We start from the raw sequence: 27603 nt of genomic DNA, 5'->3' as shown, positions 1-27603 counted from the left end.
GAAAGATGTTCCTTCCCCCGTTTTATAGCTCCCGTCAAACTTTATTTAACCCTTTCAAGACCAAAAGGTGGTTTCCAGCTGCATGACCCCACGCATTTTACTGCACCAATTCTACTGGAAATAATAATTTTTTTTTAAATTTCTTGAGTGACCCAAGTATTCCAGTGTTATGCTGCAAAGAGTTGCTACTTAAATAGCCCATCTTGTGTAGATTAAGATTTAACATTTTCAAATGTAAGCACAATATATCTCAGCACAAATGTATAAAATATGAAATAACTGCCAACAACAAAACTTAAGACATTAAAAATACAATAATACCTCCCCCAAATAGGATTAAGATTGGTTCGAGGCACCCTCACAGTAAATATGAGGGGTCATTTTTAAAATAAAACATAGAATGCAGTTTGTGATACCCAACTGTATCTTGTAGAATATTTAACTATATTGTGATTTCATTGAACAAACAAAGCTCCTGCCCTTTGTTTTTATATGTTTATTGCCAAGACTTGGTACAGTTGAGTTGGAAACTTCACACGAGTTTAAAACTGGTATTTTTAACTTCAAATACAGCGCTCTCTTAAAGACACTGTAGAGGCTAAATCAGTGGATTCAAAAACGTTAAGTAACATACTTAAAAGTAAAATGATTTCAGGGTCTATTCATAGCAGTAATTAGCCCATGATGATCTTTTAGAATAATTGGCTGCTGACCCTGTGAAAAAAAAATGCATCATTGTATATAACACTTTAGTTTCAAACAATGTTAGAAACTATATATAATTTTTTTTTACGTCTAACGGCAGATATGACAAAGTTACAGTAACATTTTTACCCCATTTCCGAACATCTTGGCCAATATCACCCAACTGAAGGTATCGTTTTTCTTACATTTTTCAACACGCTATCATCAAACCCCAGGCCCTTAGAACACAACGCCATTCATCGTTAAGTGGTGGTCTTATAGCTGTCACTTAGAGGGCATAGGTAATCCCCCATAAGGACCCTCCTCCCCCACTAATCTCAAGAGAAAGCGATCTCTTCAGTCCACACTCCAGCCACAAATCCCCAGATGAGGTCACATTACAGCACCAGACATCTCCCAAATGTGGGAAATATCAAACTCTCCTTTCCTGGAACAAAAGATCGGACAAGACTTCTTACGGTAGGTGCGCCTCTTCATTCTATTACCAAACAACTAGTTTAGGGTTCTTCTACTCAACCTTTACTTATCCCACCCCCTTTCTTAGACTACTATATTTTAGCACAAGACAGGAGACACAGTTACGTCATAACCGCTACCCAGCTCCTCACTGCAGCCATTCTCAGCACACCCCTGCCAAATACCGTTGACTACTTTGTGATATACACTATAACAACAGTATAATAACTGCCATAGTACAATGCGCTACTGCTGTATAGATTATTATTAGTAATACGTGGCGGAACGTAGGGAACCCGAGAATTCCGTCAAAGTCAACTGTTCGCAATCAAGACTCCTGGAAACGTGTAAAGTGTATATCGTCATCTGTCAGTGTGGCTATGGTCTAACATTAATATAAAAAAGGGGCAGGTTATTTAAAAATTGTAGGCAGAGAACCCCCTTTAAAAGGATAAATATGCAAGTTAAAACAAAGACAGTATTACCAGTACTTAAGGAATATGGCAAACTTTAAAGCAAATCAACTTTACATACAGCACTGATGAACGCTTAACCCCGAAGACATTTTAATGTATCCACGGTAGCTTTTTCTTTGATCAAAGCTCAAAACAGCAACTACACTGCTCTTCCCCAAATGCGATGGGGAACCTTTGATAAGGCCGGGTCAAGCTGTTTTCTATTCTGCTAACCTTGAAGAGATATTCGGGAAAGCCAAGGAGTTGCTTCCAGGCAGAATAATTTGAAGCGCAGTGCTGGAATCCGTTTCATGCACAGCCAGACACCCCCTGTCCCTGCCAACAGTAGTAGACACTTAAAAACACATCTACCACACAAGGTGAGGAATAGCAGCACCTCCTCCCGGGACCCGCAGCAGATGGAGGGAGGGAACGCACCGAAATATGGAAAGGGGCAGAATATCAAGAGCGACCAACGCCGCAAACTCTGACCTTTGGCAACGTCCCCCCCTCTATTATTGGGCAGGTGCCACTGTTTAGACTGCACAAGATGTTTTGGAAAAAGAAAACAAAAAAAAAAAAAAGCGACATTTTGGAAGAATATATTTCAGGATTAAAAGGTTTGTCAAGTCCAGGAAAATTCTTCTTACTTTTATTTTTTTTGCATACACTAATATATAGGATTTGTGTAATGTGAAAAATGTTATGCATTCATAGAATGAAGAGTTTATTCGAGTCAGCTGGAGAGATAAGACGTTATATCTTTAGCTTCTCAGAGCCGAGCGGCTTTATCTATCAGAATCACTTTCACTATCTTCCTGCTCTGGCCCAGGATCCGGCTCTGCCTTGACCCCTCCGTCATCGCTGTCCTTATCCCAGTCCTTCATGGCCGCTCCCATCATGAAATCGTCCCGTAAGATGTTCCATTCCGGCGTCTTGTCCGCTTTCCCAGCAACCTGGAGCGCGCAACGAAAACGACAAAGTGAGTAACAAACTAATGCAACCAGGAACAAACAAACGCTTTACTAACATTCATTTATAAACCACACGCGCTCATATCAATGTTTTTAGAACTCTGATCCACAGGTGCAAAACACTAGGTCACCTTGCAAGGCCAAGAAGGGGAGATCATTGGGTACTTTCTCCCTACTATTGAAAAAGCCACAGCACGTATACTATGACTTGATTTCAAAAGATAGAACTTGATTACGAGATGGGTTTTGTCCCAGCTATATACAAAAGTCCCATAAGTGAAAGTTAATTTTAATAAACATTACAACCTGCCTACCTTCTACACCAGTGATGGACAACATGCGGACCACCAAACCTTCTGTGGCCCCCATCTCCTTCTGACAATAAAGCAAGATCTCAGTTATAGCTTGTAACACTTCTATAAAATGTCTGCCGATATGTTATTACAGATCAGTGTCTTTCTTTACGTTTATTATTTTAAGGGTTAGAGGGAGGTACCACGCGGCCCTCGAGGTGTATCAGGTCGCCCATCACCATTCTACACCGTAGTAGTTTACTTGAAAAAGGTTTAACTGTATATAGGACAAGCACACAGGCAGAATCCTGGTGGGTGGGTTCCAAACACCCACTGTATACCACATTGCAGTGAAGAGTTTTAATTAGCAGTTACTGACAGATACCTCCTGTTAGAGTGTATCTAACAAAGTACACAAGAAAGGATAGGCTAGGGGTACTATTTACAAGAGAGACTAATTATTGTTCCTCTAATGTTACTATTAAGGGATGGCTGTATAAACCGTTTTATAGCACGTTAAATCCTATTGCAGTGGCAGTCAGCAGACTTGCCATTGAGTGTCTTCGTTCCCATATTCCCTTCATCTTCCCTCAGAGCAATCCTGTTAATCTTACTGAAGTGTGCTCCTCCTCTTGGGGGTGTGGCCTATAGGTAAGGGCTCACCCGCGAGATCACTGAGGTAGGGTATGACATAATTAGAGGCATGGCTAGGTCCAGAAGGGACTGCAAAGAGGATTGGCACAAAAATGGCAGAATTTTGATCCTGGTCTGTACGGAGGGTTAAAACTATATCTAGCACAAACACTAACTTGTGCAAAGCACAATTAAGTCAAAGTTCTTGAGGTTATCCCTTTAAGAGCAAACAAGCGACTCCAAAAGAAGAGCAGACTTGTGGGTAAAGTTTACATATCTTTAAGATGACAAAATGACACTTCATTTAGCTATCAATCAGTACACATTCCTTCACATATTAACCCCAGGTGCCGAATCATTAATACATACTATTTTAGTACGTAACAGAATGGACAATAGTCTATTAAAAACATAAAATGCAAAAACAAAACAAAAAACACTTAGAAACTATTTCAGAGATGCTTTTTGTTTTAGTGGCCTGAATGTATTCAGGAACTGCGACATGCCATCAATGAAGCATATGATTTGCATACAAGTGTAGCAATCTTGCTAAATAAAGATATTTCAAAGAGTAACAATGTTTAACTACGGTTTATTCCGAGAGTGGTTTCGGCGTGGATACGAATCAAGGTGATACAACAGCCCCACCAAGTGGTTATACTGAGGTACTGTCTGGGTCTCTAGATTGACTGCTGTAAAGTTAGCTTTTAAATCACTGTCCTATTTATCATTCAAAACTCCTGCATCGTATCTTATGACGTTTCCTACCTTCCTCTCTGTATTTCATCCTGTTTGTTCCTTGTTCTGTAATACACATCTGTTGTGTACTTGAGCTGTTGAAAGATTTATTTTCTCTTCTCTGGCTTATTCTAGTAAATCGCATATCATTTATATGATGCATTAAGTGTAAATTGAATTGCAGCAGTACCTTAGTCATATGGTCCTTATAATACAGGGCTGGACAAATTTAGGCTGCCATGGCTACAAGTGGCTCTTACTACACCAACGCTGGTTTGTTGTGCTGGAATGTATGAACACACTACAAGTCTGTCTATTGTGCATTGCATTCTATTACATGGATGAGGATATTCAAGACAAATGCCCAGCAAGCAGCCATTTAATTACAACAGTCTGGTGAGAGGTTGGCACCAACATCCTTGTACGGAAAGGAGTTGGGTACCTGCATATCCTCCTGCATTTCAAGTGTATTTTTATTACTAGGAAAAATGCCCATCTATTTAGATTTTTTGTTATTGTTTAACATTTTTGATTAACACTTTTACTAGTGTTTTTTTGTAGGCTTTCCAAAGCGTGGAACGCAATGCAAGAGAAAATCACACCAAGTATGGTACAGGAGCAACGGTGTCCAGCGTCACATACGTGTGCACCTGTTTTACAAAGGTTAAGAACGTCAGCGAGTATGGAAACAAACTAGTTTTGCTTTAGACAGATTAGCCTAAAACTAGGCACAACAGCTACGCTCGGGCATAGGACAACTATTTAAAATTATCGGGTGTGCTCAAGTAACTTTGCATCATGCCTGAGGCTGTCTATGTTCTCGTGGGAGCAGAGATGTGGGGTAAACAACTGTACAATTTACTCTATTTTACATTAAAGATGAAAAATCTGTCCTATCTGATTTGATGCATTTAACCTGATCTGTGCACAATATCTCTAGTTAGTATCCGGTTTACCCCAGTGTTCGATTTCGGACATTGGACGGAGCTAGCGGGAAATTTACGACTATGCTGAAACCAACCGCAATTTGGGATCTCCTGTGTGCGGAGGAGGGCAGGGAAGATAGAGGTTTCCCTTGTATGTTTTATAAGCTGGCCTTGGGTTCTGATTGTGTAAATAAAGAAAATCCCTATTGCACATGTGTTTAAATCGCTGGGATTTCAACTGTGTGCAAGCAAATGTCACAGTATTCTAGCTAATGGGGAGAGTAAAGCTAGGTACACGCTTCAGAAAATTCCTCATGACTCGTTATCTTTACATCCCGATCAGCACGCTGATGCATGTGTACACACTATATACGGTTTACAGTCAGGAATTGCATTTACTAGAGGAATGGGCAGACTATCATTGCAGCTCCCATAATGCCATGTAATGCAATGCTTCACGCGGATCGTTTTTTTTTTTTATATTGCAGAAATTGGTACTCGTACCTCTCAGTGCGCCAGGAACAAGGGACGTCACGGTGGCACAGAGAATTTCTGACACCAGTGATCGACAACAGCAGAGCCTTCACCTGCGGGCCCCAGCTCCTCCCAGCCTGGTCCGACTTGTTTGTAATAGCTTGTCACACTTGTGCAAGATGGCCGCTGATCTGTTATTATAGACAGGTGTCTTTCATTAAATGTATTGTTTTACCTTATTACGGAGGGTGATGTGCGGCCCCTGTAGTGAATCACGGCACTGAGCCCTGGAGAACTAAATAAATGTTCAGTAAAGACTTGGGAGCCCTGTGTTTCTGCCACTTGGTGTGGGGGGTTCTTTAGTGCAACCAGATGTGTATTACAAAACAATGAACAAAGAGGATAGAGGGGAAGGTAGGAAACATAAGAGGTGATACCAGAGTCCTGAATGATGGATAGGACAGTGATATAAAGCTAAAGGACCTGTACACCTCATGTGCAGAACACTTCATAGAAAAGAATGCTTCTATTAATCTACATAGATGGGAAATCTGTGTACAGTGTAATATAACGACTACTGTAAAGACTTGTATAGCAACAATATGTAAATGGCACGGCCCTTAGCAGCAACGCTAATTACTTAACAGCAAACCACACTTAAACTGTAACTGGCGCCTGCACGCAGGGAGGCAGCCATTTTGTAGGATGATATTTATGAGAATACCGCCTATAGATTCATTAGAAACAATGGATATCCCTGAGGTAAGAAGGCATCCTAACATTCACAAATGCATGTCCACCCATGACAGAACAAGATATTTCAGAGTATAAGCTATTGTGCTTTAATGGTCATTTAAGGCTCCCAGTAATTCCCTACAGATGCCGGAAATTTCTTTGACTGAAAGATGGGAGCATAGAATGGGAATGGAGGTCAAACGTCCCTCACATAACCTCCTCATATCCTGTCACCATTAGGGGCCTGATGAAGATTATCCCTGACCTGCTGTTACTGGTTTCAGCCCACAAAATGGCTGACTCCACTGTGTGCAGACAACAGGTACTTTAAAGGTCCATATATTGCATGTATATTTATAAAGACCATCTGCAGCTCTCATGTAAATCAGCATACATTCAGAAAAATTTACCGAAACCAGGTCAGAGTAAGCCGGGCCTGGACAACCTGTGACACACCAGGTGTTGGTAAACTACAAGCCCCAGCATGCTTTGCCAGTAGGTAGTCAGCCGATAGCTGGCAGGGCATGCTGGGGCTTGTAGTTTCACACCACCAGTAGAGCCAGTGCTTCTCCAGTCCTGGGGTAAGCAATGGATGGTGTCGCACACAGCTCATTAATTTGGGCTAACCCTGAATAATATAACAGCTGTCCTTTACAGACAGAAGACAGACAATTCCATTATAAGTTCACAAAGGTTAGAGCATTCCTAATGATAATGACAGTATTTGGACAGACCACACACTGTAATTAGCAGTTTTGTATATTTATTTAGCTGTGTCAATTTGCTGAAGTGAATGGGAGTAAAAGGTATATTGTTTATGGGTACGTGTACAAGTGCTGTGCAAATAACCCAGATAATTAATGTAATCCCCATCTATTCAGCAATTGTCCATTCTTTGTGTCCGTGGAATGTCAAGGAGCAGCAAACAGTGAGGAGGAACCGAGATACAAGACTCCGATATCATCACAGAGACGGGCAGACCACCCACTGCCTTGTGGCACAATCCCCCACACGTGGTATATGTGCATAGATGCTTATGTCCAGACGGTGTTACATTAGCGCAGGCGGATGATTATTACATACGCGGTTTTGCGCTAGTCGTCCCACTACATCATTTGTCACTTTCCACATTCGACGGCTCCTTCTCAGATGTAGATTGGGATCAGAGATCATTCTGTGGTTAAACACGTCAAATGATATATATTTTTGCACACCCAGGACGTACACTTGTACTAGGGGGGCAGGAGGTGGAGAAAGGGGATAAAAACAGAGAATGCTGTAGGACATGACAAATCTGACGCAAATTTTAAAAAAAACTTTTTAAAACAAAGCGACGGACTGTACTAAATGGGAACAGAGGTTTCCGTCACACTCAGTCCTCAAGAGCTGCCCACAGTTCAGGTTTTCAGGATCTCCTTAAACGTGCACAGGTGAGTTCATCTATTTTCCTGGGTCAGTCATTATCCCAGCTGTTTCTAGAGACAGAAAACCTGAAAACATGTCCTGGTGGTAGCTCCTGAGGACGGGGTTTGAGCACCTCTGTAGCATGTTATATAAAGGTGGCCGTCAATAACTCTGTTTTACATCAGTGTCCTCGTCCCTAGTGATCTGATCCCTAGCACTATCTAGCTGTGTGGAGGTAACTGGCGTGTAACACGCTTGCAGAACAATCTCACACGTGTCCCAGCTTCCTCGGTCTGAGAACAACCTCTGATGCTCTGAACAGACCACTGTTTGAAGCAAGTGCGGAGGGTTTAAAACCGCTCATTGTAGCCTAAAGGGAAAGGATGATTGTTAAAGATATCATTCCATAAAACATTAAACATATACCCCCTCCCCCCCCCCCATTACAAAAAAGGATTAAATTAAAACTACATGGTATATATTTATATGCAGTTTGTTTCCATTGTTCTATATCTGTGCAGTAAAACTATTTCAATGTCTCACAGTATTATTGTGCAAAGATTTAAGAAAAGCAGCCGTTTTGTGGACTGAATAACCGGGAGAACCGCAACCTATGAAATCACTAGGAACCAATGACATCATTGAGGCACAAAGTGACATCACCAGTTCCCAGGCTGCGCTCTCAGGGATATTGGTTCAACCAAAATCGCTGCCTCTAGTGCACGCAGGCAACAGAACGAGAATAGATGTCCTAATTTGTAACCTCTGAAAATTATGGTGGTAGAATTTAAACTTTGCTAAATCGAACATGTTTTTGAGTAGCTAGGAACCAAAACATTGAGAAAAAGGAGCAACCTAAGACCGTTTATTTAGAACAAAACTGTTGCAAGACACGAAAATGCTGAAATTGGAGGTATACCTGGAGTTTGTATGTTCTCCCCGTGTTTGCGTGGGTTTCCTCCCACACTCCAAACACATACTAGTAGGTTAATTGGCTGCTAGTAAAATTGACCCTAGACTTTGTGTGTGTGTCTGTATGTTAGGGAATTTACACTGTAAGCTCCAATGGGGCAGGGACTGATGTGAGCGAGTTCTCTGTACAGCGCTGCGGAATCAGCGGCGCTATATAAATAACTAACGATGAGGATACCTCTCCTATATGAAAGTGACGTCAACAAATTTGACTTCTGGAGCGTGGCGCTTGGCCCACAAGCCTTCCAACAACGTATGGGTTTCATCTGATCCACTCCGTCCCAGAGGACCAGAAATAAATTAAAACGCCGTTGCCCAGAAACCAGAACAGCGCAAAAAAAGGACCCCGGGAAAGACAATGACACAAAAAAATGGCATAGGTTGAACAAGGATAACGCAATCATTTGATAAACAGTGGGAGATATGAAAGGAAAAAAGAGAGCTGGCCTCCTTCCAAAATATAATACATTCCATACGGGCACGCAATCCTCTCTGCATTTCACTTGGGGGGTGAGGGAGTGGCCTACATAATGCAAATATTCATCAGAAGCTTATGGTGTACATTGAAAAAAATGAACAGCACTTCTGAAAAGGATCACTAAGTATTTATGGCTGCTGTACGCAAGAGGAGAGGAAACGCTTCCTTCAAGCCAAAACTATTCAACACAAAATATCAGTTTTACTAAGCAAATTACAGTTCACATTATAGGGGTAGCTGTGTGCACAAATAGGACCGATTAGAAGTATATTTAATTTAATGCAAGTGAATGTTTCACTAAAATAATAAGAGCGAGGGGTATATTTAAAGGTAGAGAAAACAAGCAGCTGAAGCTTTACCCACTAGTGTTTTGAAGAATGACAGTCTTGTGCCAGAGCAGAAAATGATATCCTGCACTGATGAGCTCTATCAAGGATGAAACAGGTTGTAAAATGGATAATTTGCACTCCTACTGTGTCAAAGACACAGAAAATGGAGGAGACCAACATAAAGCGATTTATTTATGATGGCAAGTACACTTTAGGATGATTATCCTCTGTGGAACTAGGCCTGGCCAACCTAGTGTTGTGAAACTACAAGTCCTGACATTCCCTGTCAGCTCTCTGCTGGCTAACTACTGGCAGAGCATGCTGGGACTTGTAGTTTCAGAACACCTGGAGAGCACCAGTTTGGCCATGAATGTGGGACCTCTCACAGATACCTGTATTTATTAGGAAACTAAATTATCCATCAAATGTACATGAACAATGAGTTGAGTGACCACTGAGGACAACCGATGGCCTCAGGGCTGTGAGTATTTTAACAATACTTATGCCATTAATTGTCTTTTAAAAGTTTTTCTCAACATTCCGATGGCCCCTTTTAATGGTGTAAACTGAGCTTCTGTTTTCGAGCTTCAACAAAAGGAAATTGATTAAATCAAAGACAATAAAAAGTTACAGGGCTGCCACTGTGGAGACCCCTCCTTTATTACTAAGACAAGGAAAATAAAAAGGTTCCCACAAATGACCTCCAGTGGCGTACGATGTGGAGGGTGGTTATTCATCTTAATGTAATCCTGATGAACAGGTAGCCAGGCAGTATTGGCTGGAGATGTGAGGCAGGGATTGTAAAAAGCAAAACTTAATGAAATCCAAAGCAAGAGGCGGCAGGACTCGTCAAACTCTTTCAAGGTGCACGGGGAACATAAAAACACAGATAAGCTGGCACAGCAAGAGAGGGAAGAGGCCACACAGCGAAAACTCAGCAGCTCATCACACAAGGAGTGCTTTCTGGCCGTTTATACTAAGATGGGGGGATTGTTAGTCGTGTGACCGAGATCAGAGCATCTTTGTGTTATCAGTCGTTCAAGTTCCTCTATCTTTAGATGTCCCTAGTTTTGGAGTGGGCGGGGATAGAACAACCTGTAGCCAATCAGATTATGTGAGGAGGGGAATGGTGGCAGCAGGAAGCCACAGTTATATAGTGAAAGGAGCAGGGTCCCCCAGCAGCACAGAGCAGCAGGAAGCCATGGACTGAGAGTTAGACTCAGTGCTGCTGGGGGCTCTGCTCCTTCCACTATATATCAAGAGATGAGTAATGTGTTAGTGAGGACAGGGCTGCATGTGACAGGGGCAGCGACATGATATGAGGAGGGGAATGGAGGCAGCAGGAAGCCACAGTTATATAGTGGAAGGAACAGGGTTCCCCAGCAGCACAGTAGTGATGTGGGGCTACAGTCACACTTATGATGGTTCATATATCCAGCTTGTTTCATCTAACATTAAGTTGATGGGATAAGTTAGCACCCAGAAGGCAGGGACTTCAGCATTCACTACTATAACAGGATGTAATAACACAACTGCTCCTATGTTGTGCAGGAGACTGATGGCAAACACTGCTGTACTAGGAAGGACACAATCCACCTGCTCAGCCATGTGATAGACATACAAAGCTTATCCCGCATCTCTATGCCAATTGTCCCAATGGCAGTGCAATCATCCCAGTTGTTACATCCCTGCTCCCGCCCCTGTGCTTGAATCTACCAATCCGCACAGTGCATTACTGCACAGCAAGTCTGTCAGGCTGTCACTCACACCGTCATTTAAATACTCTCTTTGTTATGCTGATCTGTACATGTCAACTTTGAACAACATTTATGAAAACAATTACACATGAAAATAGTTGTGTTTAACTGCAAAAAAAACGCTACCATCCGATCTGCTGCCATGAGCAAGACCACTTTTTTTTATTGCACCAGTTTTCGGAAATGTTAGCATCAAATGAGGATGCAAAATCGTTTCCAAGATATAATGTCTTAAAATGGTATTCCCACCTTCAGCTGACTTATTGTCTTGTGCTTTTTATCGGACAAAGTTGTTTATTTTTGTTGCCCTGGGATACAATGGCGTCAGAGCTGCGCCGTATCCCACGGCAACCCATACGAACAATACCCGCACATATAACTGCAAGGCTGAAAAGAAAAGTAAAAGCAATATATAGTAAAAGTTGCCAGATGGTATGTACGAGCCAGATAAAAGTAATCAGAGGGTGCTCCTAGAGTCTCATATTAATTACAGATCAAAAGTAATCTTTATATATCAAGCCTTAGATTCAGAACATCTCTGTTCAGTGGTTAAGTAAAGCTTCGACGTGCCCAGAATACACACAAACAGAAACCATATGACAAGATGTTTATGTGGTAATTGGATGAAGTACGGCTTTACTGGCATACAGAAAGCACTTAGAGAGGCAGGAGAGGGCCAAGTGCCCTCCGCTCACATCAAAGTGTAAACACCGACGTACCGACACCGCGGGCTCTGCACACGCCGTTACTGCCGCCCCATCAGGGAAACATTTGTTTTTCAAATCTCTTCTATTACTGAACATAAACCACACGGACATTTTCCAGGAGAAAACTTGGAGTTCAGCTGGAAGGCCGAGGAGAGGGAAATAAACGGGCCCATTAGCAGAAGCATTAGCTCATCAGGGGAGCGACTCAGCGCCAAGTCCATATAAAGGGAAAACCCAACTGCCTACTATGCACTTTTCACGAGGACATTCACAGCGCAGAGACCTCAGGAGATGTTAAAGTACCCCCTCGCTGCTTATCCGAAACAAGATGCGACTACGCTGCTCAATGGTCAGGGGTAGGCTGTGTAACTCCCCTACTGTACCATATAAATACTCCACATTGAGAGACTTATCTCCATAGGCTATAGAAGAAGGTAGGAAAGTTGTCACCTTTAACATAGGAGAATAAATAAAACACATTTATGCAAAGTAACCACAGATCCTAAATCAGCCACTACCAAATGGCTTTTATTTACGTAAATAAAAATAAACACCTCTGCTTAAAAATCCGTAGAGTGTAAGCGTTCCAGGATTTACAATCATCATTTATTTATATAGTGCCACTAATTTCGCAGCGCTGTACAGAAAACGCACTTACATCAGTCACTGCCCCATTGGAGCTTACAGTCTAAATTTCCTAACATACACACACAGACTAGGGTCAATTTGAAAGCAGCTAATTAACCTACTAGTATGTTTTTGGCGTGTGGGAGGAAACCGGAGTACCCGGAGGAAACCCTCTCAAACACGGGAAGAACATACAAACTCCACACAGATAAGGCCATGGTCGGGAATTGAACTCACGACCCCAGCGCTGTGAGGCAGAAGTGCTAACCACTGAGCCACCGTGCTGCCCCCAATCCTAGTGATGTTATCACTGCTTGTGAGGTACTCAGTGTTACTCACTGCTTAAGACACTATAGTAAATGATCAAAGGTTTACCCCAGCTATAAAACAGAATTGCTTGCGTTGCGGGTAATTATTTTTTTTAAAAACCTCCCTTAAATTATGTCCACAGTTTGATCTAACACTGTTGTTCTAGTGGCTCAGTAATTGAACGTTGCATGACCGCCAATTCAATAGGCCTGACAGAGAACTACAATCTCAAAATAAACACGGATAGCAGAATAAAGAATTAAATTACCTGACAAGCCAAGGGGGCAGAAAGAAGTGTTTGAGGGCTACACCTGTCCTACAATAGGGGTATAGGGGCATAAGGCACAAGTAGAAAGCAGACGACTTAAAATAGTTTAAAACTAACATTGAAAGAAAAGGTTCCCTTAAAAGTGGACCTCTCGCTTCACACAGATGAAGCCGCCATTTTGTGGCCTGAGCCAGCGCTGTGTCATGCCTTAGTGACGTCACTAGTTGTTGGTGTACCGATTGGCTGCCGTCTCACGTATACTGGATCAACCCTCAAAATGGCTGACTCCAGTGTATAAGAGCGACAGGTTACTTCAGTCGCAGGCTCTGTGAGAAAAGTCCAGGATACTACAGGAGAGATTTCATTATCTGGGAACTAGCAACTGTGGTGAAGGTAAACACAGCTGGTCAGACCAGTCAAACTCATTTTATAATGGGTCACGCTTGTAAAGTAGCAGCATATTTCCAAGCTCTGCGCTTTTCTTTAAAGAGAGACAATAATAGCACAAATAACTAGCATTTCACTTCACAATGAGTCTCAAAACGAACACATACAATTGAGCGGACAATAGAAAAAAAAAAATTTTTGCTTTCCTTTTATAGGGCATCTCCAGCCAAACATGACGGTCTTTGCTGGAACCAAATTACTAACTACTGACTCTTCCAAAAATGCTAAATAGATGGCGACTTCCATGAGAAAAGGACAGAACGACCCTGTAAAATTAAACATTTCAACACTGTTCCTGGCTTGTTCATTTTCCCCATTCACATCCTATATTTGCAAAATATTCAAGTCTTGTATTACTGCTCAACCAGAGAACTGCAAAACTGATGGGAACCCAGCGTTTTAGAATACAACCCCTCCCCCCCCGCAATCAAATAAGACTTCCCACAATGCATCACAAAGAAAAACGTCAAAAGACTGAAGTCCTCTTACTGTATTTAACTATAAAGGGGGGTTAGGAGTTTCTCTTAAAAGAAAAAAAAAACCCCACATAATACACCACTTATGTGTTTAATCCTGATGCAACGACAACTTCAAGGCCGACAAAGTTTTTCCTAGCTGTATTCTGAAACAACAACCAAACACCGTTCGCTTATGTTCTCCGGCTGTCCCCTGCCTGATGCGATAGCTACACGAACGCCTGACGTCTCCACTTACTAAAAAATTTATTTAAGGAACAGCCACGGAAGAGTCCAAGGCATGGACCGGTATTTTTTCACACCCACAACGTAGGTACCACCGCTATGATGTACATCAGCGATAGGCAGCCTGTAGCTCGACTGCGCTTGTGAACTATAGATCTCAGGCTGGCAGGCCATGCTGAAACTTTTAGTTCCACAGCAGCAACACAGCCACAGGCTACCAACCTCTCTTGTAGACTGTACAGCAAAATTGCGTCAGTACACAACAGATCGTTATATCTTCCATAAATCTGTTTAAGAATAAACTATAGACACATATGAACAGCACCATATTAAGCAAGACAATAGGCTCAACTCTGGTACTTCCCAATACACTAGCATGGATTGGCACCAGGGCAAAACGGAAGACAGAATAATATTGCGCTATATCCCATTTAGGAAAACCTATTGTTTTTTTTCTACTTTATACAATCTTTATTTTGTAAGAAAAAGTATGCAAAACTGAAGCCAAAATGACCACCTGTGTTACGCTAGCTACACGGTAATATAGATGGCCAATATGGAACCAAGCTGGCTACAAAGTGTATATTGGGTTCAACTGGGACCAGCGTATAATCCGTTCAGTTGATGACGGATCTGCCAGCACGTGTGGTTATCAGAAGATCGCAGCGACTGGACAATCGGATCTGGATTTGCAGAAATTGAACACAGACAAGGAACGCTCTATCCACACACACAAAGTACCTTTTTGGGTTCTCTCCGCTTGTCCGGTTCGCCTTTAGTTTCTTTTCCTCGAAGCACGTCAATAAAGTCCCTCTTCGACACGGAGGACATAAGTTTACTTCTTTTCCTTTCAGAGCCACCGACTTCTTTGATTTTATCATTTATGTTGCCCTGATGAGTTCGTACCGCGTTAAATAACTGTACAACGCCTCTGTGGGGACAGCACACAACAGGTCAGTATAATAATGTCAGATGTATTGCAGAAATACGTTCATTTATGTGTAGCAAAGTTCAGTTACCGCACCACATGAGCCATCCACCCATATATATGCACCTGTATTAAACTCCCTTTACCAGACGAGTGGGTGGGGCCATTCTCCTAACTCCGCCTCTTGCCGACGCCTCAACCATACATTAAATTCTGGGCTGACAAACTTTAAAATAAACAAGCCAAAACATTATGTCTGATATTCATGAAAAACGTCTCCACAGGTATCTATAAAGAAAAGATGGAGTTGCCTACGACAAGCACGTGTTATCATTGTCTATACTGTGCTAGAAAAATGACTTCTTGGTTGTAATGGGCAACACCACCTTCTCCTGTAACCCGGAAGCCTGCTCAGAAATCTCCAGGATCTCACGGAAACGTTTTAGGACCATGTTTCAATGTGGTCTCTGGTTTCCAGGGGACGGTGCTCATGAATATTACATCAGCCCAACAAATGGCAGCCTCCATGAGGAAACCGGTCAATGTGATATAATATAGCCAACTCCTGACAGAACGTGTAGGTCAGTGTTGGCTAACCTGTGACACTCCCGGTGTTGTCAAACTACACGTCCCAGCATGCTTTGCAAACATATAGCAGCTTATTGCTGGAAGGGTATGCTGGGACTTGTAGTTTTACAACACCTGGAGTGTCACAGGTTAGCCAACACTGGTGTAGGTCATAAATACAATTAAAACATCAGGCCTTTGAGCGCCTTTCAATATATATGCAGAACAAATGAACACCACAAACTCAGCAACAAGCAAAAGCCCCTCAACGAGCCAGTGAATGTGGAGTCATCCCCTTTATATGAAAACAATCCAAGGGCTAGGATTTAATAAACTGAGGGTTTGAAAAAGTGGAGATGTTGCCTATAGCAACCAATCAGATTCTAGCTGTCATTTATTTCGTGCACTTTACAAAATGACAGCTAGAATCTGATTGGTTGCTATAGACAACATTTCCACTTTTTCAAACCCGCAGTTTAGTAAATATACCCCCCAATGATTTATATAGGCTGGTGCTAGAGCAAAGCTTAACTCAAATCATCAAGATGGGGCAGGTCTAGGCTTTGGGGGGAATTCAATTCACCGCGAGGTCCGGTAGAATCTGTGCACAGTATCAGTTATTATGGTTAAGGTTTCAACCCAAACAGCTCTGCGGATGGCTTCACGCGGGGGCTCATTGAATTGAATTACCCCCTATTTTGTTTAGGAGGTGGCTTTCTAGCCCCCCGCTTCCCCCAGTCACATGCTTCAACTCGCCCCTCCCACCCTAGCTGATCACATGACCCAGCTAACCTGTCAATTAAAATCCCTTTCACTGCAGGCAATATAAATTCCCAAGAGATTTCAGAGTGACAAAATAATCGCACCCTGGATCCATCATCGTTCCTCAGTCACAGATCGCTTTTCAGATCAGAATTCATTTATATTCAAAATGTCCGAACATGGGCACAGATAAAACAGCGAACCCATTTTGATGTGCTGTTGTAGGAACGTATGCAGACACCCTCCCTTATCACCAGTGCCATCTCAGCTTAAAACCAGTCAGGGATTTCCAGTCAGGTTTTCGATTATTGTCCAAGTTTACAACCTGCACAGCGGAGGCAGCCATTTTGTGTGATGGAGAAGGAAACCCTGTAATTACCTAACATCTAGCGCTTCCTACCTCGGTGGTGCCTAGTTCCTCATGACTGGAAAAGCTGAATATGGGATCAGCTCACAAAATGGCTGCCTCGCCATGCGGGATGAAAATGAGATCCCACAAATTTGTCTATTATTAAACGTATACAGATGCCAGGACAGAGCACACAACAGACCATCGCTCACACGTGCATCCGAGATACTTTCCTGGAATCCCAGGTTAAACCATTATATCCTGCTCTCCTTTTTTTGGTCACATTAAAACACTTTGTTCAGCGCCTCCTTCCCCCCGTACTTATCTCTTCACATAAATCATTTGGCTCTTTTGCGGCGGATATGAAAAAAAGTCTCTTATTAGAAACAGACGATACACAGTACACAATCTCCAATATTAGCTGGGGAAGGGGGGGGTATAAGATGCAAGAAATAAAAGGAAGGAAAACATCATTTGATTTTTTTTTTATTTTATTTAACCTTGTGGCAATTCTCTGCAGATTCCTCTCCACTTCTCTGTCTTTCACGACATCTGGCTTTAATCTACACATCATCTCCCACTGTCGTTTTTCATCAAGCTGCAATAGAAACCAAACATCAGGGAACACGAAGCACGTGAGAAGGGTAACGCAGTCTCTTATCTCACCTTATGGCCATTAGTAGACCCAAGAGCTGACTGCCCCTTAAAGGGCCGCTAAACAAAAACAAATTTGATACAACGAGAAGTGGTTCTCCCCCTAAAATTTATATCTTCCCAACCACCCCTTCCTTCATCGTACGTTATTTATATATAATGGCTATGCTTAGCTTCTGCGGTTACAATATGAGTTAGATGGTGATCGTAGGTTCCGTCTTCCTCTCTGACAGTCCCGCTAATGAATTATCACGCGCTATACTCTAACAGCACAATATAGTATATCTCACATTACAATGTGCTATCACTATATTATATTCAAGTATAGAATGCAGAGAAAAAAGCCTATTAAACCCATTTCCTGTCCTTTTTATTAAGAGGGACATCCCAGCCCTGGCCAATTTTCAGCATTAACCCCTCCTACTTCCTCAGTATTATAAAGCCCCCTCCGAAAAGATGCCAGGTCCATACTGCAATCATGAATCGGTGGGGTAGGGGCTATAGCTTTAGTGATCTGACCAATGAAGGAACCAACACAGGCAAAACTGAGTAGAAGTTGTGTAATCTTTATGGCAGTGATGGACAACTTGGCCATACTGTCACTGCCCTCCAACCTTCAAAAGTTAAAAAAAAAAAAAAAAAAAACCCAAAACGACTACAGCACCCATCCCAAAAACAGACACTTGTCATAAAATTACGGTCCACTCTAATCAGACTTTTAATGAATTTCATTGGTCACGCTTTCCGTGTTTTGCGCTTTGAGCAGCGCTGGTCCACACTCATCCACTATTCTGCATTTATAACAACATTTTTACCTACTGATGACTAAAGCCTCCTAATTAGTAGTTGATAGCTTACATTAGAAAGCTGTGGTCCTTTTATGAGCAGACTAACTCCAATTAACCTATTCTCCAAGTTCTCTGACTCTACGGACATAAGAGATGAGGTCACCGTCCCTCCAACGTAAAACAGAGATGAAGAAAAATCTATATAGGAAAAGTTGACCAGCTTCATTAAGAGCTGGGTTTTAATAGCCGTATTAAAGTCATTTCGTTATATAGCTGCAGCGTACAGGACTGTTCTTTCATCGGCTCCACCTTTATAAATACTGGGGAGGCCCAAAATGAACAGACGACTAAGATGTGGCTTCAAATCATAATCACCGACTACTACGGAAAATGAAGAGCGCTCCGGACCCTGTACTCAGAGGTCAACACTGGTGATATTAATACACTATAAAATACCTAGAGTGCTGAGGACAGGCCAGTAAATGCACAAATAACTCTTTATTCCCGTACATGGGAGAAGGCAAAACAACTTCTCCAAGAATTTATGCATGCCGGTGATTTTACCATATTATACGCATATCTATTTGTTCTGGAAAGAGTCACCTGGTCCTCTGTTAGTGGCAAACCCGTATGACCAAGCAGGTTGAGATTCAGAGGCGTTCCTCTAAATATTTGATTTTGCAGAGATGTTTGGAAGAACGAATAGAGAAAAAAACTTGGCAACAAACCTAACGCACCCGTTCGTCTTTGCCCATCAGCTTTTATTGGCCACAAACTAAGGTTCTCCTTCATCCGACTTGTATTAGCCGACAACTACCTGCTACCATTAAATGCATTTTCCTACAGATAAAGGTCACATTTTTTAAATTTGTTCTAGAAAAAGATTTTCTACGAGCTGAACGCTCCCCCCGCCGTCTCTACCCAAAGGCAGAAAGGAAAGATCTCGGCTCTCTTCTGAAGAGGCAGCCAGCACCGGTAAATAACAACCAAGCCTTGAACGCACCTGTTTCTTCTTTTCTAACTTCTTCTGCTTGTCCTTTTCTTTCTCCTTCTCCACGGTTTTGCTTTTCACCAGGATGGTGCCGGCCTTGTTGGACGAGACTTTCTTGCCGAGGACTTTGGCCATGGCGTCGGCCCAGCCTTTATTTCGGTCTCCATCAGACTCGTCCTGGTCGTTGGCTTCAGGGTCTGACGCATCCAGCTCATCGCCACCATCGGAAGAGAAGTCTCCATGCTCGAAATCGGAGCTCCCTTTGGAATCTGTAGAAAAGCATCATAAAAATATTTTTTAATTCATACAATTCAGAACGTAGAGTTCTACAGTTCAGGAGCCAGTCAGTCAGTCGACTCCAGAGGAGGTTTTACCTTTTAAGGAGCCAGGAGGATTAACCTTATTGGAAGTGGCTCATAAATGACACCGGCAGTAATAATTTGGACGTATTGGCCGCCTGGCTCTCTGAGTATGTTCAACCCTGGTAACTAAACTAAGACATCTATGATTCCACAGCAGATTCTAAATAGTTACTTAAGAAAATACCACACATTAAATAAATGGTTAAGTACAGTAAACAAATTTTTGTGTTTTATTTTTTTTAATGCTAAGCTTTTTGTTTGTTATTGAGGGGTAGGGAGGTGACAGTATCCCTTCTCTTCAATCAAATTACCCCACTGTTTTTAATTGGGGAATTTTCAAGATCGGACAATTCAATTAAGGACAATACAACTATTCTGGCAAACAAATACATAAAAAAAAAAAAAAAAAAAAAAAAAAAGGACTTAAAAGCCAACGAAGAAAAAAGAGCAAAGACCCTTCTGGGATAATTAAGGGAGGTATCCACTTTTGGACAAACCCCTTCGTAATCAAAAGTAAATATAGAATTATTATAGAAAACATTCTGAGTAATATCAAAACAAAAACACTAATGTTCAAATTAATTATATGCAGAAAGTATCCAAATAAACGCAACTAATGTATCACTGAAAATGGCACAGGAAAAACTGTCACGTCTCACCCCAAACCACGACTTTAAATATAAATATCTTCAGTTCCGATATATGCAGGATTGTGAATGTGGGATTTAAGGTTAGGTAAAGTAGCCCTTTAAAAAGGAAAACAAAAAAAAAGTATTTTGAAACAGTGAATAATACTAAGCATCTACAGATGTCCCAAATATGGTCTATGTAAACCTATCTAAGAATCTACTTTGTTGCCTGTTATTAAAGGTTGGCAATCCACAAAACAGATTCATTTAAATACATTTCAATTTCCACTAGAAATACATTTCAGCCTAAAGTTCTTCCTATCTCCAGAAAACACACTGTGCAACTTGCTAATGATTTCCTTGTGTTCATTGGCTAAACAGATAAGAAGCAAAACAAATTTCCCACCAGATTCATCTCTACAACTAATCCACCATCACTGGAAAGGGAGGACAAGACTGACATCTAGAGGTAACATGGGCTACAGCAGCCTTACAATCTAATATCCATCATCTACAAACACTTTTCCGGACATGTTCGATAATAATGTGATTGGATTTTTTTTTATTAGGGAGTGGCTTAGCTTTGGGAGGGGGGGGGGCAGCACGGTGGCATCATCATCATTTAATTATATGGTGGTTAGCACTTCTGCCTCACAGCACTGGGGTCATGAGTTTGATTCCCGACCAGAGCCTTATCTGTGTGGAGTTTGTATGTTCTACCCGTGTTTGCGTGGGTTTCCTCCGGGTGCTCTGGTTTCCTCCCACACTCCAAAAACATACTGGTAGGTTAATTGGCTTCTATCAAATTCACCCTAGTCTCTCTCTCTCTATGTGTGTATGTTTGGGAATTTAGACTGTAAGCCCCAATGGGGCAAGGACTGATGTGAGTGAGTTCTCTGTACAGCGCTGCAGAATTAGTGGCGCTATATAAATAAATGGTGATGATGATGGTTAAACCAATACAGCAATGTGGAACTATACACTTTGTTTTTATAGGGATCAGTTGTAAAACACTAAGTTCAGATTTTATACAAGAGAGGGTCTGGAAATAAAGGAGGTCTAGAAAATAGGACGGAGTGTGCAATATACGCAGCATCTGATTGGATTAGCCGTGTTTCCCATCGTATCAGCAGGCGCTCAACAGAGTATAATGGCGCTATATGAATAAATAATTGATTACAGGCCTCCTCTGCAACTTTCGGACTAGCGACTTACAACAGGTAACTGTGTGGAGGAGGCCACTGAAATGCTACGTGGGTGCAGCAGCTGGAGAAAGAGGGGTTTTAAAAAAATGTAACAATCCCTTTAATAAAGGTAACAAAAAAAACCTAAAGCTGGTTAATTTCAGTTTCGTCTTAGGATGATTTAATTAATTCTGCAATATTTCTGGTACGCGGACCTTTGCATTGAAATTAGGCTGATGGGAGCCTATCGCCTCTACGTCCCTTCTTATGTCCCTGGAAGCAATAAGAAGTAGTGATTGTGCCATGTTTAGGTCACATAGCCACCGGCGATGCCTACCAAACTTCACACCTATAGGTGTTTAACTAGTCTTTTAGAGAGCATTGCAGGATTCTCAATGCATTTAAAAGGCGGCAAACACACAGAAATGGAACCAATAGCGTACAGAAAAACGGTACCACAATGGATAAAACCACCAACGGATATAGTAACACTAGAGACAATTTTAGCGTCGCACCCATTCACGTTTGTTTGTTGTTTTTTTTTTTTAACCAACTAGAGCTAACCCAGTGTGTAGTTCGCTAGAGATAAATCACACAAACTCCACCGTCAATGACCCAGAAACCAGTATCGAGCAAACATTTGGAACTCAGTTTGTTGGGTCGGACCAAGCACTGCTTGTGTTAAATGATACGGACTAAATAACTTTGCTAAAACGATAATGATTTATCATAGCAAGTAAACAAAAACTTGGCACCCCCTCTGACAGCAACAGAAAATAGTTAAACTGAGCTATAACTAAGCCCTTACATACTCGGAACATACTTTTTTTTATTTAATAAGATCCAGATTGATAAAACCATACCAATATGTATTTCCACATAAGAAGTACAGATGGGAGAAGAACTATGTCCAGAGGAGACGCCACTAGCGCAGGGAAGCCGTTACCTTACACTTCAGATATTGTTTTGATAATGGTGCCTGCGGTCTGTTTTACTTGATAATAGAAAGCAGATCTCCGCAACAGAGAACAGGCATGGAGCTGTCCATGTCCACTTTATGCTGCGTGAAAAATACTAGGTGGTCCGGAGACTGCAACAGCTAATCTGAAGCACCTCAGATGCTTCATCACGAAGGTCTGAGACACATGTTGCACAGCATTTCAGCAGCACTCCACAAGGACATTATATAAACCAAAACAACTTACTTTAAAGACATTGAATGTTTTATAATACAAAATTAGCATACAATTTTGCGAATACTACTGCAAATTAACATTGGATTATACCCTTTTGGTAGCTCGTTACCTCTACTGATACACCAGTCCTCCACGTATGATACCATGGAGAGAAGATCTGGCAGCTCCTGTGGACAGAACATATTCTTGTCTAGAGCTGGGATAGGGTGTGCAATATATGCAGCGCCTGATTGGCCGTGTCTCCTATTGAATCAGCAGGCACATTCACTACACGCCTCCAGTCCTACCTGCTGGAGACTCTTGAACATAGAGGAACAGCGATGTAGAACAGGTAACAGAGGTAGGGTCACTGGAGTGCTACATAGGTGTAAGGACTGGAGTAAGAGGGGTTTTTAAAAATGTTGCAATTTAAATAATTTGCTGATAAACAGAGGCAACATGTACTGTGGGCTGGACCATAATCCCAAACAGTGTTTTTGTTTTATTTATATGTGCACACGGCCGCCTGTGCAGAATTACAACTGATGCATGAGGGAGGATTAGGGCTCCATGTTGTCAAATGTACGTGTCCTGAAGCTTAAGTGTTCTGATAACTGTAAGCCTGTCAGTCAGCATACCCCTTACATATACAGTACATACTACACCCCACCTAGAGCTCAAAAAATGTCCATTTAAGAGCTATAGACGGACTGAGCCCTCCCGTGCAGTCCCAGCACATCTTCAGATAACGGAAGTTCCTGGTGGGAAGGTGCCGTTGTATTTGATATACGTGGGGGGAGCGGCTGGTTGACCAAAGCGGACAATTCTTCTAGCGGAGGGAACGCCGAATGTGAGAAACAAAATGAATCTGTTCCACTAAATGACACTGCGACTAAACAGAACAGAGCTAATAATGGGCATTAACGGTCAGCATTACTGAAAGAAGATTTAGCCCAAAGGTTATGGCAGTGGTTCCCAAACTGTGCGCCGCGGTGATCTTACAGGGACGCCGCGGCCTAGGCCAGTGGTTAGCAAGACAGGGGGACTACTTATTTTGGCTTATGAGTGCCTTTAAAAAATTATGGAGACTCTAAAGTTGCTATGAACTGAAAATGTTTGGGATACACTGGGTTAGGGGAATTCCAACCTCATACAATCTTTACATGTATTGATTCGTACACGACCTCCTTTAACTTTTACTAATACTGAACTATTTTTCTGGCTTATGTCTGATTTACAGCCACTTATTTATATAACTAGGAAGAGTTGTCTATTTTCATTTCCTTAGAACATTTTATTTTTACCTTTCCCATGTGATTTATTTACCAGAGTAATAATAATAATAATATTGTTTTATTAAAGAACTACAACTGTCCTTTCCAAGTACGCCCTCCCCATCATTTATGGTGAAACTACAGCCCCCCCCCCCCTCTCTATACCACAGATAGAAGTTCTTTACTATCTTATCAGACATTTGGTTAGAGGAAAGAAGGTGGCAGGAAGCACAAGGTACCACCAAGCAACAGACACAGCCAACAGCTGTCTGTAAGCACATTCATCACCTTAAGCACATTCATCAAAGACAAATCTATTTTTGGCCTTCTCAGCAGATCGAGGCCTCTTTTGTGGAGTCCAATTTAACCAGGGGACTCTAATAGCAGAGGACAGGTGTGCCAGTTAGGGGATCCGTTTTACAACCTTAAACACAAACAAAACCAAAAGGAGTATGTGCACAAACAGATCACTAAACATGCATGTTGATCTTCAGGGGCTTATTAAGATATCCTAAACATGGGCCATAGACTGGGAAGGCAACAGTGCTACCGGAGAGTTGAAAAAGAATGATTCCTTGGCTACAATGCATAAGGAAAAAGAAATCTAGTTCTGCGACAGCTAAAAATCCTGCTATACGTAGTATATTACAAATGTTACTTTACTGAGGAAATGATTGAATTTTTATATTTCATATATCATATTTATTGTTGTGCAATACACAACACAATTTAAAGGTGAATTCCCCCAAACTATTTGGTAACTAACATCTCCCTGTTCATCGTTTCATCTCCCAGGCTGTAATAGCTCCTATGCGGCCCTTCGGACAGGTGGACATAAGAGGGTCTGAGTGCCGGCAGCGGTATGGTCACCCAAACTATGTGGGTGTCTTTAGCATAGTACCAGCCAACAGGGAGAGGGGGCATGTAGCTTACCTTTAGTACACTATCAAAGGCCGGTGAAATCTCTTAAGACAAACATAGGGGATGAAAACTGCTGCGCAGGAATCTGATGTTGCAAAACCACAATCACCACTTCAATTCTAACTTATATTCTAGTTGTTGTAAAACAAAAAAAAAGGGTCTTATACACAAGTTTTAGGATTTCACATTCAATTTGTATATCTTCCATAAACTTATAAAACAACTTACTACACACAACTACAAACTCCACAAAACAATGAGGCAGGCAAACTTAAATTGGATACTTTCTCTTAGAACATCACTGATATCAAGTCAGAAAAGTGCAACATTCAGGGCTTAAGCTAGGTACACACTACAGAATTTTCCACCAACTTTTTATGCTGATGGATTTTAAATGCGATCAATGGTCAGATAGCTCGGTCCATGGACTGCATACACACTAGCCTTGTTTTAGACGATAAAGGGAAGAGCGAACGTCCCTTTAGCGTCTTTTTACAGCCATGTTGTCGTGAGCAATGACTGTAATTTGGTACACATCGTTCAGAAGTTTATACACACTACACAACGGAAACGAGATTGGAATGAAAATATTAAACGGTACGACCAACCAAATGAGGCGACAATCTTCCATTTGGGCAGACTTTCGACCATCGTGTCACTGTACACACTGACCCGACTTTTGAACGAGCGGTCGTATGTCGGCTGATTTAGCCGATTATTGGATGAAAACTGTGTAGTGTGTACCTAGCTTCTGTCACACGTTTGCTCTGGAAAAATGGGCAAAAAACAAACAAAAATTACAATCTACTGAACTTGTAGGGTACTTTGGTGCATGAGAAATAGATTGTGAAGAATTTAAAAGTTTTTGAATGTGTGAACAGCACCATTGTCTCTTATATGACCTGTTTTGATCGTGCTTCTTACATATTATTTGTGAAAAGCGCAAAAGAATAAGGCGAGTCATCCTTCACAGATAATGTTATCCCTGTTAGGAACATGCGCTGTGAGAACACTCCTGTGTGACCGAGTAAAGGTGTTTCAATTGAAAGCAGATATATATTTTATTTCAGCCAAACAATGTATTTGGAAACACCAGTGAGCCTCTATCTTTATGAAGAACTCACACAGGTGGTGTTAGAAGTATAGAAGAGATTCTCTATACATAAGACCCAAAAGAGACAAGTTGGGAAGAAAAACAGGAAAACCTAGGTCCAAAACAAAAATGTTTGAGAGATTATGTCTCATGTGAATATGTCAGTTTATAAAGAACAGATGCTACGGCCCACAGAAACCTAGTATACATACTTCAAAAGGAACGGTAGTTGTCAGTGTCTGATGGCATTACAAATTACAGGGGGGGGGTACATAAAGATTCTTGTTAATTATACAGACACCACCAGGGGGGAAATTACATAAGAGCGGCAGTATAGCGGCTCATCTTCTATGCAAAAATACCCATATGACACTAACTGGTGGCCAGAGGCTGTGTTAAGTGGCGCCCATCTAAACAAACACCTACATAAAATATGATGAAATAAGGGTGGTATGAATATTAGGAAATGTAAAATGCTGCATGCAGGGGCTGGAAATTTTAGCCCAGGGGCTGAGACTTGGCTCAGCAGTTTATTGGGGTCATTTAAAAAAAAAAAAAAAAATGCTGGTAGACCAGTGACTCAGCCCTATAAGGGAAAGGGAGTAGGTGGGGGTGCAAATGCCCCCCATGCTACATATAACTCTCAATAATAACCCCCACCTCCCAGCACTACCATGTTCTGCTCTTCTAGACTTGATACATCTGCAATAATCTGGACCTTTGTATAACTGATGCTCCAACCATTCAAACACCTTTAAGGCAGAATCACTGCTTATATTTGGGAGAACAGATGCAGAATAATATTAATGGGGCAGAAGAACTTGTATCTCTCCAGCTGTGGAAGCACAAATTCCAGCATGCCTGGCTAACCAGAGACTGGCAGGGCATGCTGTGACTTGTGGTGCCACAGGCAACCTAATCCTACACAGTCTGGTATGAGGGTCTCGCAGATCACAGTACAACCCCCACAGGACTACCGAGCCCCGGTCAGCTGTGTCCCACATACCCGCCAGCTCCGTCCGATCCTCAGCTGCCTGCACCTCCATAGCGTCCCCAGCTCACACACGTGTTTCTACCTCTTCTTCCGGGTTGGGCGGAGCTTGACGTGCCCTACTTCCTGTCCCAGAACGACGGATCCGGGCTTGTGCGGGCAGAGGCCGCCATCTTTGAGTTGGGAATTCCCTCTCTACCACCCTCCAGCGCCATCTAGTGGCCGGCAGGATTCCTAAATTCCTCATATTAGCATCTTTTTTTTTTTTTTACCCCACTAAATTTCTATTTGCAGCAACACTGACTGCACGAATTGATGTTTAAAACACCTTTAACAACAGTTATTTAACTGCATCCATCGGTGGATGATAAGTAAGAAAAGCAGAATCAAACGACTGGGACAATGTGAGAATCTGAACACACATAACTCCCAACTGTGCTGATTTAGGCGGGACAATCCCAATATGAGGGGAGTCAGCACATTCCGACTAATGGTATAATGAAGTCAGGATCACCTCTTCTTTTTATACTAGACCTTCGCATCTCTG

General features: G+C 41.9%; 1 protein-coding gene across 1 annotated transcript; it reads right to left on the bottom strand.

Annotated features, from left to right (window-relative positions):
• Positions 1-481: 481 nt before the first annotated feature.
• RRP15 (ribosomal RNA processing 15 homolog) lies at positions 482-27179 on the bottom strand. Its single transcript, XM_075204260.1, has 5 exons — positions 27072-27179; positions 19440-19696; positions 17495-17592; positions 15130-15319; positions 482-2572 (listed from the first exon to the last, which is right to left on the bottom strand). Exons 1-5 carry the CDS (start codon positions 27109-27111, stop codon positions 2405-2407), a joined length of 753 nt encoding a protein of 250 aa, XP_075060361.1. The 5' UTR covers positions 27112-27179; the 3' UTR covers positions 482-2404.
• Between the last annotated feature and the right edge of the window lie 424 nt (positions 27180-27603).

This window comes from Mixophyes fleayi, chromosome 3, assembly GCF_038048845.1.
Source record: "Mixophyes fleayi isolate aMixFle1 chromosome 3, aMixFle1.hap1, whole genome shotgun sequence".
Classification (NCBI taxonomy): domain Eukaryota; kingdom Metazoa; phylum Chordata; class Amphibia; order Anura; family Limnodynastidae; genus Mixophyes; species Mixophyes fleayi.
Note: the sequence above shows the minus strand (reverse complement) of the source record. Positions and strands in the feature narration are given on the sequence as shown.